The 16,936-nt window shown below is 27.9% G+C and overlaps 1 protein-coding gene across 1 annotated transcript in view; it reads right to left on the minus strand.

The window, feature by feature from the left end:
* Positions 1–16,936, minus strand: part of LOC142320024 (neural-cadherin-like) — a 588,354-nt gene that overhangs the window by 7,862 nt on the left and 563,556 nt on the right. Inside the window, exons 12-13 of the mRNA XM_075357704.1 lie at positions 8,543–8,733; positions 787–976 (exon numbers count right to left, since the gene is read on the minus strand). Coding sequence (XP_075213819.1) covers positions 787–976; positions 8,543–8,733 — 381 coding nt within the window. The remainder of the gene's footprint in view (positions 1–786; positions 977–8,542; positions 8,734–16,936) is intronic.

Here is a 16,936-nt window from a genome sequence, read left to right on the forward strand (position 1 = left end):
TTTTAATCACTAGCTGTTTTTTTTCCATTTTTGCTCACAAAAGGAAAAAACATATTTTATGACATAAACAAACAAAAAATTAAATAACACAGATAAATATTATTTTTGTTTTATTTATGACTGTGAGGGATTATTTAATTTACAAAATTAACTATACAACTCAGAAATGCTTTATTAATAAATCAGATGAACCAAGTAACAGAGATATTTCTTACATGATCACTGTTTACATGTTACTAAGTAAAATTTCTTACTTCAAAAAAATAAAACCCATCTGTTACATCAAACTTAAGTTTGATGTATATACCAACCAGCATGAAGAAGTATTACTCATACGTATTTAGTGAGTATTGTTGTACGCTCATAATGAGTTTTCCTTTTTAAACAATATTAATACTTTATTATACTCTTAACAGCTACCCAAGGCTTCACATGTTTACTTGACATGTAGCTTTAACTCTTTGATGCTCATTTGATTTTTAGATGCAACTCTGGATGCTGCTTGAAGTTCATCTTACAAGTTTTTTTTGTAACCTAACATTGAGCAAGACTGACAATGAGGTGGAAAGCAAGTGAAAAGAAGATAGATGAAATGGTAACACACTCACAACAAGGTAAAGAATAGACAGTTATGCACCAATTATATAATATATATAATTATATATATTATACTTATATATATCTGTATAGAAGAAAATGTTCAATGTAATAACTACATTTATAACTTAACAACACAACATACCAAAAGACAATGTGGATATCTCAAATGAAAGAGTAAAGTTTTACCTCAACACGAATTGTTAGATTATATTCTTTTATAGTCTCATAATCTAATGGATGATTCACTTTTATATCAGCCCAAGTAAAACCATTATCTGATCTCTGTTGTAAGTAAAATGTGTGATACTTATTTGTCTGTGCAGTAGAACCAGGCATCAGTCGATAGAATACAGTAGGATTCCCCTCGATACCAGAGCTGAGAAATATAAATTATACCTTATATTAGTAAAGACACAAATAAGATTTTTTCATAAATGGAAAACAAATTTTATTTTTAAAAAGTTAATTAAAAGTTCTATTTAATATTATTCTAATTTAATGAGTAAAAGTAAACATCTCTAACTTTCATTTCCCTAGTTATAAATTTCAATAAATAATCAATTTTTCATTTAATTCAAACTCAATATAAATTCCTTTTAACTCATAATAAACACATGCATTATATTTCATTTAAAGTTTCAAATAACTTTATAAATATATTACTTTATTTCATGAAGATATTACTAGATATGTCATATTAAAAACGACATAAGAATTGTCAATGTTCTAATTAACATCATTAAAAAAAACATTTCTTACAACTTTAATCACATTTATGGATAAGATGCATGCAAATATTAAAAAAATTATATTGTTTAATTAATTAACAACTTTTCCAAATTAATGACAACAAACTTTTTTATAAAAAATATACATATAATTAGTTGAAAAATACTACAAAATATTTAACAAAAAATAATCTATTAAAAAAGTCATGCCAAAAAAAATCACAAAAATAGCCAACGCCACAAAACGCAAAAAAAATTCTAATGGAATTACACCATTCAGACAAAATTGATTAAAATACGATACCTCTGTATCCTCTGTAAGCATTTCACACTAACACTACAACAAAATTATATTTTAGCTCCATTAAAAATAGAGATGGGATAAGTTAAAATATGTTTTTTAGTATATTAACATAAATTAAAATGGAGAAATTTTTAAACAGAATAAAAAAATCCTACATTTTATAAAACAAAAATCAAGATCTAGCAAAAAGGAAACTTATAGGAAAAACTACTCATGTAATTAAAGAAAAATATTAAAGGTATTTCATGTAGTTTATATAGTGGTCTTTGTTTCCACTGATGGTTACAGTTGCAGAAATGTATGTTTGTTGTACTGATCAATCATGTTTAAATTGACTTAATTCTTACTCTTAAACATCCACACTTTGCATAAATTTTGCAAAACTATTAGATGAACAGTTGATGCTGAAATTTCTTCATAATGTGAAAAATGTAATAAAAGATTTGTAGATTACACAATTACTCCTAACTGATCAAAAAAAAAAAAAAAAACTAATTTAGCATATAAGCTACAAAGAAAGTGACTTCTTGCTATCTTTATTCATTTAATTAAAATTATAAAGAGCTAACAACATTCATGTTTTTTTTCTTTCAATATTTTATTTCAGTTTTAAGGAACATGAACAAATTACTCCATTTTATTTAATTTCATATCAAATCTGATTTTATGAGATCAATAATACAATTGGGCAGTAAACAAAAATAGCTATCATGATCATTGTGTATGTATGTATGTCCATGCATGTGCGTGTTTGTCTGCAGATACATATACGTTTTTATACCATATTTATACATACAAATGGAAAAAAAGTATGTATGATTTGGGCTTAAATTTCATTACAAAAATTTTGTTAGCAAACTATTTCTGAATGCTGTTTACATATTTATTATGTAGTGGATGTTGTAATGTGAAATTAACACTTGAGTTTAAAATACCTTGGACATCAGTAAATACAAAGAAACACTAACAAAAATTATGTATATGGTTAATAAACGTAATACATAATAATTATGTATATGGTTGAAATGCAAATTACTGATGAATTTGTTAACAAAAGTGAAGGAATGAAAACACTCATTCACTCCCAACTTGATGTTCAACACTCACAGGAGGAGCAAGGTTTTCCATTATGGAGCCCATTTCTGACTTGCACAACTCTTCAGATGAATTTAGAAATAAAAGTTGATGCATTTAAAATTAGTCAAATCTAGTTAAAACTCAAGACTAACCTGAAATGGAATTTGTCAGCCTGACATCTAAAACATGACACATTCAACAGAGAAAAAAAAACAGGTAATTTACTCACATCCAAAATAGATACATTTATTGATTAAACTATATAGAAAAAGTAGAGTTTACTCTCAGTAGAGTTTATAATTTACATAGCTGTGAAGGTGACAAATTATAGTGGTTCTAGGTAATAAAAAAAATTCAAATAATCCCAGGGCCAAAAAAAAAATTAGGTGTCAAAGTCTGGTGAACAGAAACATCCGTTTCCTTTTTCATGAAATCAATTTGCAAACACAGGGATGTGAATACTGGTTTTTGAGCTACAATTGATCAAATATTTTTCTATTTTTAAGACTGAAATGTGAAACAAAGTAATACTCCAGTTAAATGATGGATGTGATTTGAACGGTAACATTACCCAGTTTAAAATTAGTAAAAAAAAAAGCTAAAAATTAATTATTTACAATACCATAAAAAAATTCTAATTCATCACAATATGAAAAATTTATCAATAGAACATATTTAAGTAAACAAGATTTGTTTTCATTGAAATCATAAAACAAATATGCTAAAAACATTTTGCAAGTATTTGGTGAATAGATACTTGTTTATCGTTTCAATTTTACTATTAACCTAGTAAACAAATTGATCCCTTTTTAATAAAAGTATGACACTAAATGTCTACCAATAAAATTCAAGATGTATGTGAAAAAATATAACTAGCTGAGAAATGCAACTGTAACTTTGTAAGTGCTACTGTTAAGGACAAACATCTTTAAAATAATAAATTAACAAGAAAATGTGTTTCTGAATAAATGTCTATATATACAAAATATTTGTTGAACTTATAAAAATAGCAATCTGAACAATGTAACTAAATAAAAATAACAAGTTTTTTTTTCTCTGGAATATCAAAAAATAAATCAAATATATTATCCCATCTCTAACAATAAATTAGTTTCATAAGTGAATTTATAATAAACAATAAAAAAATATATTAAAAGTGAAAAAAAGTTTAAAGAAAAAAAACAACTGTAAAATAAGAGAAAAAATTTAATTCTCTAATTTGTAACAAATAAAATCTAAGTAACTTTTGAAGAGTGAAAATAATGTTTTCTGAAACTGTACAAGACATCATTCTACAAAAAATATTCTATGGATATGTAGTAGATAACTTTTAGAAGAAAAGTTATTTTTTTTAGGGTAGGTAATCAAACATAACATTACTTTCTAATTGAAGAAATATCTTTGATATTTTTACCAAAAATATTGGTTTTATTTCTTATTACCAAGCTTCACTGTAAATCAAGGTTATTTTTAATTCTCATTACATGTATGAATGCTTGTTTAGTAATCATCTAGAAAATCTACATGAATTTCTGTTACTTTTTGTTACAATTACTCCATGTAATTCACACCATACCACATTTCTCCTTTATTTTTAAGAGGAAAATTATTTTAGCAACTAATCACTTTTCGTAATTTATGGTATCATCTTCATAATAGTATAAGATTTACATGTGCTACTTTTTTGCAGTTTTTTTGTCACACCTTTATTCTTAGATGGCATTTATTATGCTACCACATGAATGTGCCATCACAAGTGACTGAGAAGAAAAATCATCCTTAATGATTTATCTTCAAAGACTATGATCATCTTTGATCAAATATTAGCTGTAAAATGATATTTTATTCTAAGTATTATTATTTATTATATTGTAAGTACTTTTTTTAGTTTATCCATCAGTTTAATTACCTCAAGGACAAACATATGCATGAAAATTAAAACAAGTATAGAGGTAATAACAGTAATATATTATAAATTGTTCTACAATAAAAAATTTTTCTAAAAACTAAAAACAGACAGATATTTGCTATACGAGAGGTTATTTTTAGTAAAGACCATTACATTGTAAAAAACTTTATTCTGAAAATTTTATAAATAGTTTTTATTTCTCTTAAACTACAAACCTCCTTATACTATTTCTCTATATAATCGCTACATGAATTAAGACATTTATCATACCAATACACCAGCTTCAATATACCCTCGTCATATTCTTCTGCCGCCAGTCCATTTAGCCACTGATTAATAGCATTTTTAAATTCATAGTCACCTGCGAATTGCTAATCACTCAAAAATTGTTTCAATTTCCCAAACAAATGGTAATCCAGAAGGAGTTAAGTCCGAACTATTTGGTGGGTGAGCGTAAATTTCCTTTCCAAATGTTCTCAGTAAATCATGTGTCGAGCTCGCAACATGTGGACGTGCATTATCGTGCAACAGGACGACGCTGTCGGTCAGCCGCCCATGTCGCTGATTTTGAAGGGCGTACCGTAATTTACGTAGTTTCGCAGTAGTCTTCTGCATTTACAGTAGTTCCATGTGACATGAAATCAATCAGCAGTATGCCAAATCGATCCCAAAAGACTGTGGCCATAGTTTGCATCCAAATGGCTATTGCTTGACCTTAGTTGGTCTGGTTGGTCATTGAGGACGACGCCATTCACGTGACTGCCGTTTTCTCTCCGGCGTGTAATACGAAATCCATGTTTCATCACCGGTGACAATTGAATTAAAGAACTCATTTTCTGTGTAGCGCATCAAAAATTCAAAAGCAGATTAGATTCGGATTTTTTTGTGACGTTCCGTTAAGACGTGCAATAACCAGTGTGCACAATCCTTTCTGAAGTCAAAATGGTCATTAACAATGCAACCAATAACAGCTCTTGAAACATCAGTAAAAAGAAGGGCCAGGTTGAAATCGTTGAGTAGCGATCTTTTCTGATTTTATTATCGACGTGTTTCAAAAAGTTCTAGTTGATTATCGTGGTCCTCCTCGAACGATCTTCATCATGCACATTAATACTGTTATTTCTTAACTTTTCACACCATTTTCGGACATTTCTTTCACTCACTACATTATCATTGTACACAGCAACCAAATTACCTATGAATCTCGGCCGGCTCTACATTTTGGTGGTTTAAATAACGTACGACTACATATTTCACAGTCGGCGGCATCATCAATTTTCCCATTCATTTTATAACGTAATAACTCACATGTAATCAAAAATACAACACGACAACTTACAGACAACAATGCAATGTGTATATTATTAGCGTGGTCATGAACGACACAGGTTCGCCAACCTTAAGGAGAGAAATTTCCCAGCGGTCTTTACTTTAGAGATATCGCTCGTATAAAATTGATCTCAAATTGTATCCTAAGAAAAAAAATGTCTGTGATCACACCAAATTTTTAAAAACAATGATTGTATTTACTTTGAAAAAAAAAAGATATATTAAATCTTGAATAATTTTTACTTTCCTGGCACATAACTATAAAGCTGCAAGAAGGAAAGTATAGTAATCACTCAAAAAATTGGATATGGGTTTTATTGCATTTATTGAGGTTTCATCACCGAGGGACCCCCAAAAAACAAAAATTGGGGAAATGTTCGTACATATGTATATGTGTTGGCGTGTTTGAAATTTAATTTTGACTGGATAAACCGATGTTTATGAAATGTGGCACAGACACAGACTCAAATATATGGGGCAATTTTTTGGTAAAACTTTGGGGTTAATTTGCTCAAATTTTGCAACCATATCCCCACTTTATATTAAGTTCAGTACATGCATAGTATCTACCTCACATTTAAAAAAAAATTTGCCCCCAAATTCTTCTTTGCCAAGAATCGAAAAATCTGTCCTATTATTTACTGCATATTTTTTAACCAATTTTTTTTATGCCTTCCTAAGCAAAGCAATACTGTAAGTGGCAAAAAAAAATAATTTGAGGGCAAAATTGGGAGTCAGGGAACTGATCAAAGTTTAAAGCTATCAATATTTTAAACTAATGATTTGTAGCATGTGAAAATGTCATGCCTGACCGGGATTCAAACTCGAGACCTCTGAATGAAAGGCTGAGACACTACCACTTGTACCACAAAGACCGGCAAATGTTATATTAATATTTTTTCATATTTCATCTTTATAATTTGCATTAAGGATAACAAGAAAAAAAAAGTTATATTAAAACTTTGTTATCCTTAATGTAAATTATAAAGAAGAAATATGAAAACCAGACCCATTTTATTAGAATTTTAAAAACATATTAAATAAATATTTAAACAATGTTTATGTAACGCCATTATCAACTGTAAAATGTTGAATGATATCATCAAAAGGGTTAATATTAGGCTAAATCTATAGCCTATCAGATACTGACACTTTTCAATCAACAGAACAAATCACTAAGATAAGGTAGCAAAATATGTATGTGGTTAAGTAACACATTTATCAAGTCTACCAAAGAGTAAAATCAGTAGCAAAAGTTTTTTGTTGTTTACAGAATAGTTTTTTTTTTTTTTTGTTAATTAACTACTGAAGTTGTAATTTCCTAGTTTGGTGATGAAACATACTCACTGATTTTTAAAATGTATGTAATTACTACATTAACTTAATAGTGCACTTGTAATTTGTTATTTGCATAAATATTATACTATTTTTATTACATTAAACCTGCTGTCCCTTATGAAATAATTTTTCATTAATATCAGATACATGAATTAATAATTTTCAAAATTTTCTTTTCAATCAGTTAAATAAATATATTTTAAATTTTAAATCTGATAAACAAAAACTAAGAATACAATACGGTCATGCATTATAAATAATAGAGTCTAATAAGAAAAAAAAAGACAATTTTTTTATCTTCAATGCATATAGATGTCTTGCATAATTTCAGAGTCCTCAAAAATCAAAAGACTTTTTCTATAACATAATGACTGTCTAGAAAAGATAGTTTAAAAAAAGTACCAAACAACATGAATAAAATGTAAAATTTAAATTAAAAAATAAATAATATTTACAACATGACAAAAACAGCATTATGTAAAAAGCAAACAAAACGTTACTTGAATACTTTGATATACAAGTCAAAAAATAGGGCACATTTTTTAATTTATGTATTTAAAATAAATTTAATGCTAAAAAAACATATTGGAGAATTTAAAAAGAAAAGATAAGATGATAATAGTATGTAGTAAAAGTAAAAAAAATTGTGTAAATTTTGAAACTAAAATAACACATTTGATAAATAACAACTTAAAAATGTATCATATTTCAAAGTAATATTATTACAAATACTTCATAGTATTCACAGAATCAATATTTAGCCCATCATGTCTTTAAAGTGAATGATTACTAACATCTGTGCTCCATATCCTTAGCTGTGCCACCTTCACCAAAGTGCGAAGAAGCACAAATGTTGATTTATTGTAATATTATTAAAAATACATTATAAGTATTGATAAAGTATCATACATTACTGTTTTAAATTAAACTAATATTACTAGGAAGAGTTATGATAATATTGTAATAATTAATGAAACAATAGCATAAACTAAAGTTGCATATTATACTGAGGCTAGCCCCTATATCTTACTAATCTAGACTAGAGCTCACTAACACAATAAACACTTGACAGGGATATCAGGACTGCAGGAAAGGATCAACGGTACCTCACACCAAATTCGTGCATTAAGTGTGGGTTTTCTTAGCGTGCACAAAATAATAATAATTAATAATAATGTCCCACATTTTTGTGCCGTGCAAGGGTCAGTCCAAGGCACAAGGCAAAAACTGAACCACATTAAATGTAAATGGACCGACCTGGCTTTAACAGACACAACTTTAGCACCAACAGCCATGTTTTCTTTAATGTAGATCGGCCCATAGACCGAATGATCCCACACTGGAGGATTGTTAGCACGGTCGACAACATCTATTTGAACTTCCACGGTACGTGACAAAGGAGGAAATCCTTTGTCTTGAGCCATGGCCTCCAACTTGTAAGTTTCTCGCTACATTCAAAAACAGGATCGGGGAAAAGAGAAACAGAAAAACAAAGGAAAAATCACGTTGTTAGTAATATTAGTTCCTTACACTAAGGATTTGGCATGGGGTAAAGGTAAAGTTAATAGGTTCACTAAGGTGAAATAATCACCTCAGATAACCGGTAAAGGCATTAGGCACAAGGCAGGTGGATGGGCAAGACTCTGGAATACCAACCTGGCTTTCACTGCCGTCACTACTGTACCGACTGTGACATTTTCTTTGATGTGAATGGGGCCGTATACACTTGAGTCCCAGAGAGGTGGCTTATTGTTCCTGTCAACGACATCTAATTCAACGTCCACGTCTGCATACAGCTGCGGCTCACCTCTGTCTGAGGCTCGCACGCGCAGTCGATACTTTTCTCGCTACATCAAACATGTGCCGTCAGGGTAGGACAAAACACAACATAAACAACAAACACAAAATAAAGCACAACTAAAATAGGAAAATGAGTAATAATGGATTAATATAAAAGAATTCTTAGATACATTATAGATAAAAAAAGTTAAATTCTCTTGAAAAAAATAAGTATGCTTTTACCATAAACATTTATTGAAAATTATATTAAATGTGTTTATTTTTAACTGAAAATAGCATAGCTCAAGTAAACCATATTTTGATGAAGTGAAATTTCATTTCAATCATTTTACTTTTAATAAGTTTACATTTTAGAATGACTGAAAAAGAATGAATATTTGTGCATACATTAACTACAACTCTTCTTTATTCTTTAAACACGTATAATTTTGCTAAGTAAAAAACTTTCTAAGTATTATCAATCTTAATAATTCTCTTATCAAGACCTTCATCAATGTAGCTCCTTACTTCACTCCTTAGTTATCTGTTGGAGGTATTAAATAACTGGATTTCAAACATAACTTACCTGATGAACTCACCAGAGCTATCTGAAGAAGATCTTAATAAGCAAAATATTGTTATGGTAAAAAATATACAGCAACATATGAGTTTTTAATTTGATAATTACAGCTCATTTAGTTAAAATATTGACCAAAAATAAAATTTTGAATGAAAAAAAAATAAATAAAAACTTGAAAATTGCAGTTCATGATTAGAACACTCTTCATTGTAAATAAGGTATTTTCATGCAATTGCGTACAAAAGCTTTTATGTGATTAAGAACATGCAATATAAAAAAAAATTCTTTAAGAACTGAAATGAAGAAAATGGCTTAATATCATCTACTTTTAGGATTTCCATATATATATATATATATATATATAAAATATATATTTGTGTGTGTGTGTGCGCACATGCGCTCATATTGTGTATATATAAATTTTCAGAAATCAACTTAATTTTTATTGCAATTTCATCAATTAAAATTTTATATATAATAAAAAACGATATGTATATATAAAAGCACACTAAGTTTTTAAAATGCATAAATATTTAAAATAAAAAATAACATAATTAAAAGGTTTTATTTTACTGAATTATATAATTTTTCTAATGCTCTAGTGATTACTGTACACAAATTTCCATTCTTAAATAATCAATATTAATAAATGAACTACTAAAAGAAATGTAACAAATAAGAATTCAGCATTGGAGACCATCCTTGCTACTTGATATCCTGCATTTTTAACTATAAAACATTTAAAAAATAAATTAATTATACCACCATTAAAACCCCAAAAAAATAATTTCAGTTTAATTATTATTGTTATTTTTTTATTAATAACATTATTTAATCCGATGTATAAATAAATAAGAAATAACTGACCAGATGAAAGTAATACAATTTTTTTCTCTTTTTTATTTAGGTTACATTAAATATTATCACTGAATTAAACAAAAACTTTTTTAAGTTAAAAAAAAAAAAAAAAAAAAAAAAAAAACAGAAAATGATCTGTAAACAAAATATGTCCCAAGAGTGGTGAATTCTACTTGATTACTTCACAATCAGATAGCTCAAATAGTAATATTAATATGGACTATCAATAAAACGGAGTGGCATCTTAGAAAAAAATAAAAAATAAATACATACATGATCGATTTAAATAACATTAGAAAATTGAATAAAAAAAGTTTTATAATTTATTTAAATAAAAAAATTAAAGAATATTTTAATAAAAATTTTTACATTTAAATATATATGTAGTAAATTTGTGTGTGTGTCCGTGTATCATCCATAAACCCTCATTATTTGTGTACACAAAAAAGAAAAACTCTTCTATACACAGAATAGTGAAAAACCAGTATTCAGTATACTGTAGAGGTGCAAAATATAAAAATATAACCAGATAAAAAGCAGATTTTTTAAGAACATTGTATTATTCAGAATTTAGAGTGTGAATAACTATTAAAGAGTATACATTATATCTTAAAAAAGCAACACGGTGATATTAAAGTATGGGACTGGTTACATAGTTCAAACCTGAGGGATACTAGGAGGTAGAAACACGTGCAAATCTACATAGCAACAAAATTACTTTATGATGTCTTGTAAATTTTTGTCCAGCATTTTGGATCTGCAACACTGAATCAAACTATTTTTTTTTTTTTTTTTTAGATAGGAAGGTGGATAGGTGATACATAATTTTAATGTAAAATTTTACCAGAAAATTATTTTGAAAACTGTTTCTTGATACTGTTCCTTCATTTTCGAGTTATAAGCAATCAAAGTTGCAAAAATGGAAAAATTGCATAAGTAATAAAACAAGGTATATTGCCTTGTAGTAACTTTATTATTTTGTATTACCTTTAGAATTAAATCCAATAACAAACTTTAAACCATTAATGTTAAAAATAATGACCCAAATATTAATAATAACAGCTGTACAATATTTCATGTCAAGTTTTTTGATACTGTATTGCAAAAAATAGACTTGGATGCAAATTTTTCAATTTCAAAGGGTCATACATAGTACCCTGAGAAAGTAAACATTTGGGCAGGAATTGCTGATAATCATACTGTAGGGACTTTTCATTTAGATTGAAATCTCTTAGGAAATGTTTATCGCAACTTATTAGCCAACAGAATTTTACCAAATATTCAGGAAAATTTTGAACGATTACATAACTTATAGTTTCAACAAGATAGGGGTGCCACCTCATTATTATCTAAAGGCACAGCCAATTTTAAATGAAACACTTCATTGGATAGGTCATAGAGGAGCCATAGAATGGCCTGCCAGGTCTCCAAATCTGTCTCCTCTAGATTATTATTTTTGAGGTTACTTAAAATATAATGTATACAAAACAAAATCTATAAGCAGTGACAACTTGAAAGGAATATAATTGATGAATCTGCACACATACCACCAAACATGAAACATGTTATAAACAGATATTTAAGGTTTGTGCTCTGCCAAGTTGTAGAGGGGAGGGAGCATTTTGAACATATCTTGTAGAATGGTATGCTTTCATAATTTATTGTATTAAATAATTTAGAGTCAAAAACAATTAACTAAATATTTAAATTAAATATTGTAACAATAAAAGTAAATAATATTGCTTGACCTAACCATTTAATTTGTAGTAGTGTTGTAAATTATTAGTTATTGTGTATTATTATTGTAAACTATAAAAAGTGCTGTTATTATTAGAGTTTGGGCTATTAATTCTAACACAAACTGTTAAAGGTTTGTTACTGGATGTAATTCTGAAGGTAATACAAAATAAAAAATATATTATGAGGCGATTTACCTCGTTTTATAACTACTACAATTTTTCCATTTTTGCAACTTTGCTTATAACTCAGAAATGAAGGCATTTATCAAGAAACAGTTTTCACCGTCATTTTTAAAACTTTACATAAAAATCATGTACTACATGTCTAACTTCCTATTTAAAAAAAAAATTGATTCAATGTGACGGATCCAAGATGGCAAACAAAAATTTCAAATACAATATTGAGTAGTAATTTTGTAACAACAAAGACGTGCACTTCTTACTACCTCCTAGTATCCCTCATTTTTTAAATATATAAATCCATTTTCACACTTTAATATCAGCCTGTATAATCAGGATAACTAAAACTCCATTAACTTAATAACTTGTCAGCAAATAGATTTAATCTTAAATCTTATACAATTACAAAATTTGCAAATCTGGTGCTCAACATAACACAAAAAAAAGATTATACAAAAGGCAACTATCTAGCAATAGCATCATTATTCTTACCTTTTATTGTTAAAATAAACTAGCATACATACCAGGATAATGTTGCTGAACTGTGACTTATTACTGAATTAGGCACACATTACTAATTATTTGGCAGCATGATTTAACAAGTTATTGCACCATTCAATATATAAGTTAACTATTGCAGTACACTAATGTTATAAAATAAAAATGTAACTAATAGAATTAAAAATATTACACAAGTTGTACTGGAAAAAAATAGTTCAATCGTGTTTGACATCATTTGAGTAGGGTAACATAAAAAAAAAAATTTATTTCACAGAAATTTTTTATGGACCAATATAGAGAAGAACAAAAGAATAAAGAAGGAATTAAAAATGTAAACTTTAGAAATTATATGAATTATTTACATTGTACTTACCATAAAAGTTAAATTATTATTTTATAATTATAATTGAATTAAAAATTTTGAGATGGAGGTTGGCTGAAGGAGTAGTGTTTAACTGGTGACTATTATCTGTTAAATATCAATTGAATAAAGAAAATAAATCAAAAGGATGCTGAAGGTAAGGTTATTTAACCCTTAATCAAAATAAATCCAATCTACGCATTTTATTTTATTTATATTTAAGAGCGCTACTAAAGACATTCCAGTTATAATGGAACTATCAGAAAGAATGAAATTACAGATTATTGAGTAAACAATTCATGAAATAATTGATTTGTATTTTATATTATTGTATGCTACGTTTAAATTTGGTACCTTCTGAATATAAAAAAAAAATAATTTGTACTAAAAATGTAACAAAGCCAATTAATTTAAGTTTACAAATTTAATATTTTTTGATAAATTATTTGGTATCATTGAACAACAAAAATAAAAAAGTCAGTAATGTACTCTGATGATTTCTATGAAGTTGTTACAGTTGTACTGAAAAAACAAAATTTCTTGTTAATGAGTAAGAGATTAACAGTTAAAACAACATAATTAGTAAAAATAAACAAATAAAATAACAGTACTTCAATGAAATAACATATTCCATGCAATACTTCAATGTAAATATTTTTTTTAAATCTGCAGTATTACAAACAGCTTGCAGTAATACAAAGCAGGAAAAGTGTAATTAATAACACAGATCACATTTCATTTTAAAACAAATAATTAAATTAAATATGCAAGTATAGATATTAACCAGAAAACTGTTAATTTAATGAACTTTTGGAAAACTGCTGCTATTAATAATTCGTAAATAAAAGCTATTCACTAACTATATGCAGACTTAAGTCTAATTGCTAGTGTAGTATAAAAAACAAAATGGCAATAAAACCATAAATAAATAATAAAAAAATAAACAATAATAAATAATAAACAATTTAAATAAAATAAAAATAATCAGTAATAAAATTTTAATAAATATATAAGTTCAGCAACAACATCCTCTTACACACAAACACAATATATTAATAAGGACCTCATATTGAAATCATTATAATTAAGATTTTCTTCCACAAACAGGATTAATCAACCATAAAAAAATGAAAATACTATTGAAAATGAGTGATCTCCATTTGTTTATAATTAACATTAAAATTAAAATATTAGCAAATTATATTTTTCAATTTTTTAGAAATCACATTTTACACAAACTTATATAACAGTCATTAACACAGACAAATTTCAGTTATAACAATAAACAACAATAATCAGTGAAATAGATAATCAAAGAAATGCATACCTTAAGAAAGATTGTTCAATTATCAATTTAAAAAATCAGTAATATTAAATCAATTCATTTAATAACAACAATAGTAACACTAATAACTGAACAAACACTAAGAAAAGAATAATGCTAAGACTACGAAGAAATACTAAAGATACTTCTTCAGAGTTTACTTTCTGATGGCTCAAATTTTAATAAATAATACTGGGAATACAGAAAAGGGTATAATAAAATAACAAAATAGAATTAAAAAACACTCATATAGCATGGACCTTTTTTATATTAAGATTTCTGAACTGAAGTAAATGTTAAATGAAATAGTTAATTTGTTATGTTTTGAGTAAAAACCTTCAAGAGAAATGAATTAGAAATACTTGACATAAAAACTATAGTTTTAAGCATTAAAATGACAATTTCTGCTCTCATTTCAAACTAACTTTATAATCCACAGTCCTGCTAACTCATGTATAACAATCACATAAAATATTTAATAAGTACATTTCTATGAGGTGATGCCCAAAAGTTCTTATACTTGTTAATCTGTGAACTAGCTATATTACAGCTGTGTGACACTAGGTAATATAAGTACACTTCTTATTAGAAAAATGAGTGGCATGACACAGTGTGGATCTGTTTTTTGTTACAATTGTAACAAAAAACAGATGTATTTGTCTAATTTTGTTATTCTATAGTAAAGCGAAAATGAATAACATTAAGGAGGCATAAGATTTTCATTAAATTCTGATTAAAATTTGGCAAGACAAAGAAATTATTTTTGTTGCACTTGTCTTTTCGGTTGACACTTGCCAAAATGCTTAGGCAAGCATTAGATGAGCATGTTTTAAGTAAAACACAAACTCAAAATTTAGAATGAAATTCGGAGTGGTACGGTAGTACAATCAGTTTAAAAACAAACAACAGTCAGCTGATGATGGTGAGATTTCTGGTCATCCTTTGACTAAAATCACGCCTCATAAATGAAGAAGCAGTATTTTAAGCTAATCTGCAAGTCTGAAGAAGTACAACCCATAACACATTTACAAGATTGTAAGCCAATTTATGTCTGTCAGCAAATCCTATTGCAGGAGCTCAACATGCACTATAGAATTTGTTCCAGGCTGCTGAGCATTGTGAAACAGCACTGAGAATAAATTACCACCGAGATAAATATCTTTCTGAATCTAATCCATAATTCATCTTGAGAATCATTACTGATGATGAGACACAACTTTCTGGCTATAACCTTGAAAGGAAGCAGCAACAGTTGCAGTGGAAGAGTCAAATGTTGTACGGCAGGTTGAAAGCAATGTCAAACAAATGCTTATTTGCTTTTTTCACTTTGATGGTATTATGCACAAGTTTCTTCCACTATTTTAAACTGTGAATGGACAATTCTACCAAGGTGTTGTAAGGTGGCTAGGTGGTGGTGTTCTAAGGTGGCTCCTAAGAGATGTCTGGAAGAAGTGCAACATAGAAAAAATGATAGGATTGTGCTTTTGTGCTATCCAAGCAGGAAACCATTTTGAAGGAGATTGAAGCCAATAATTTAATAAGATTATTTATTTTTTATAAATTATCTTTGCTGCAAACTTTTACATACTACCTTGCCACCAGAAAAGTTATTCTGTTATGAAAGAAATATCTGTATGTATTATCTCTGGAGGTACAAATACTGTCATTATCACCAAGATGATGATAGTAAACAAGACACTGCAGAAATCATATTTCATTTATACATGAGATATCCAGAAAATAAGTACCATTTGGCTCTTTAAAAAAGAAGACAACTGAAATTTTATTAAATTAGATTCAGTGTACCTTAATCTATATTTTACATAGTCGCCAAACAAATTTGCAGAAACCCTGTTCTTAGAATTCCACTGCCTGTAATTTGAACAATTTTGAATTTTTCTCCATTGTTACACCAGCAGTATTAATCTAAAGCCTACAAAAATATTTTTTGAGGGGCATGAACAGGTGGAAAATCATTTGACGCTAAGTCTACAGTGTAAGAACAATTGAATTTTACTGGTGTTTTACTGCATGATTTTATTGAGTTCTGGCGAAAGTCAATTGGCCTGAACTAAATAGATTATACCTTTAATTATATATCACTTGCTATAACCTCAAAGATTGACAACATACTTCTGCATTGATTGTTATGCCTTGTGGTACAAATCCCACAATAAAGTTCCCAAATAGTCCAAGAAAATAATGCACACAATATTTCTTCCAGGAACGGTAGTCTTACATTTCTTGGCTTTTGGGAAACCACTATGCTTCCACTTCAGTGATTATAATTTGACTCTTGGTGTCACATGGACATGCTTCAACACCCATG

Source organism: Lycorma delicatula, chromosome 2, assembly GCF_047948215.1.
Source record: "Lycorma delicatula isolate Av1 chromosome 2, ASM4794821v1, whole genome shotgun sequence".
Classification (NCBI taxonomy): domain Eukaryota; kingdom Metazoa; phylum Arthropoda; class Insecta; order Hemiptera; family Fulgoridae; genus Lycorma; species Lycorma delicatula.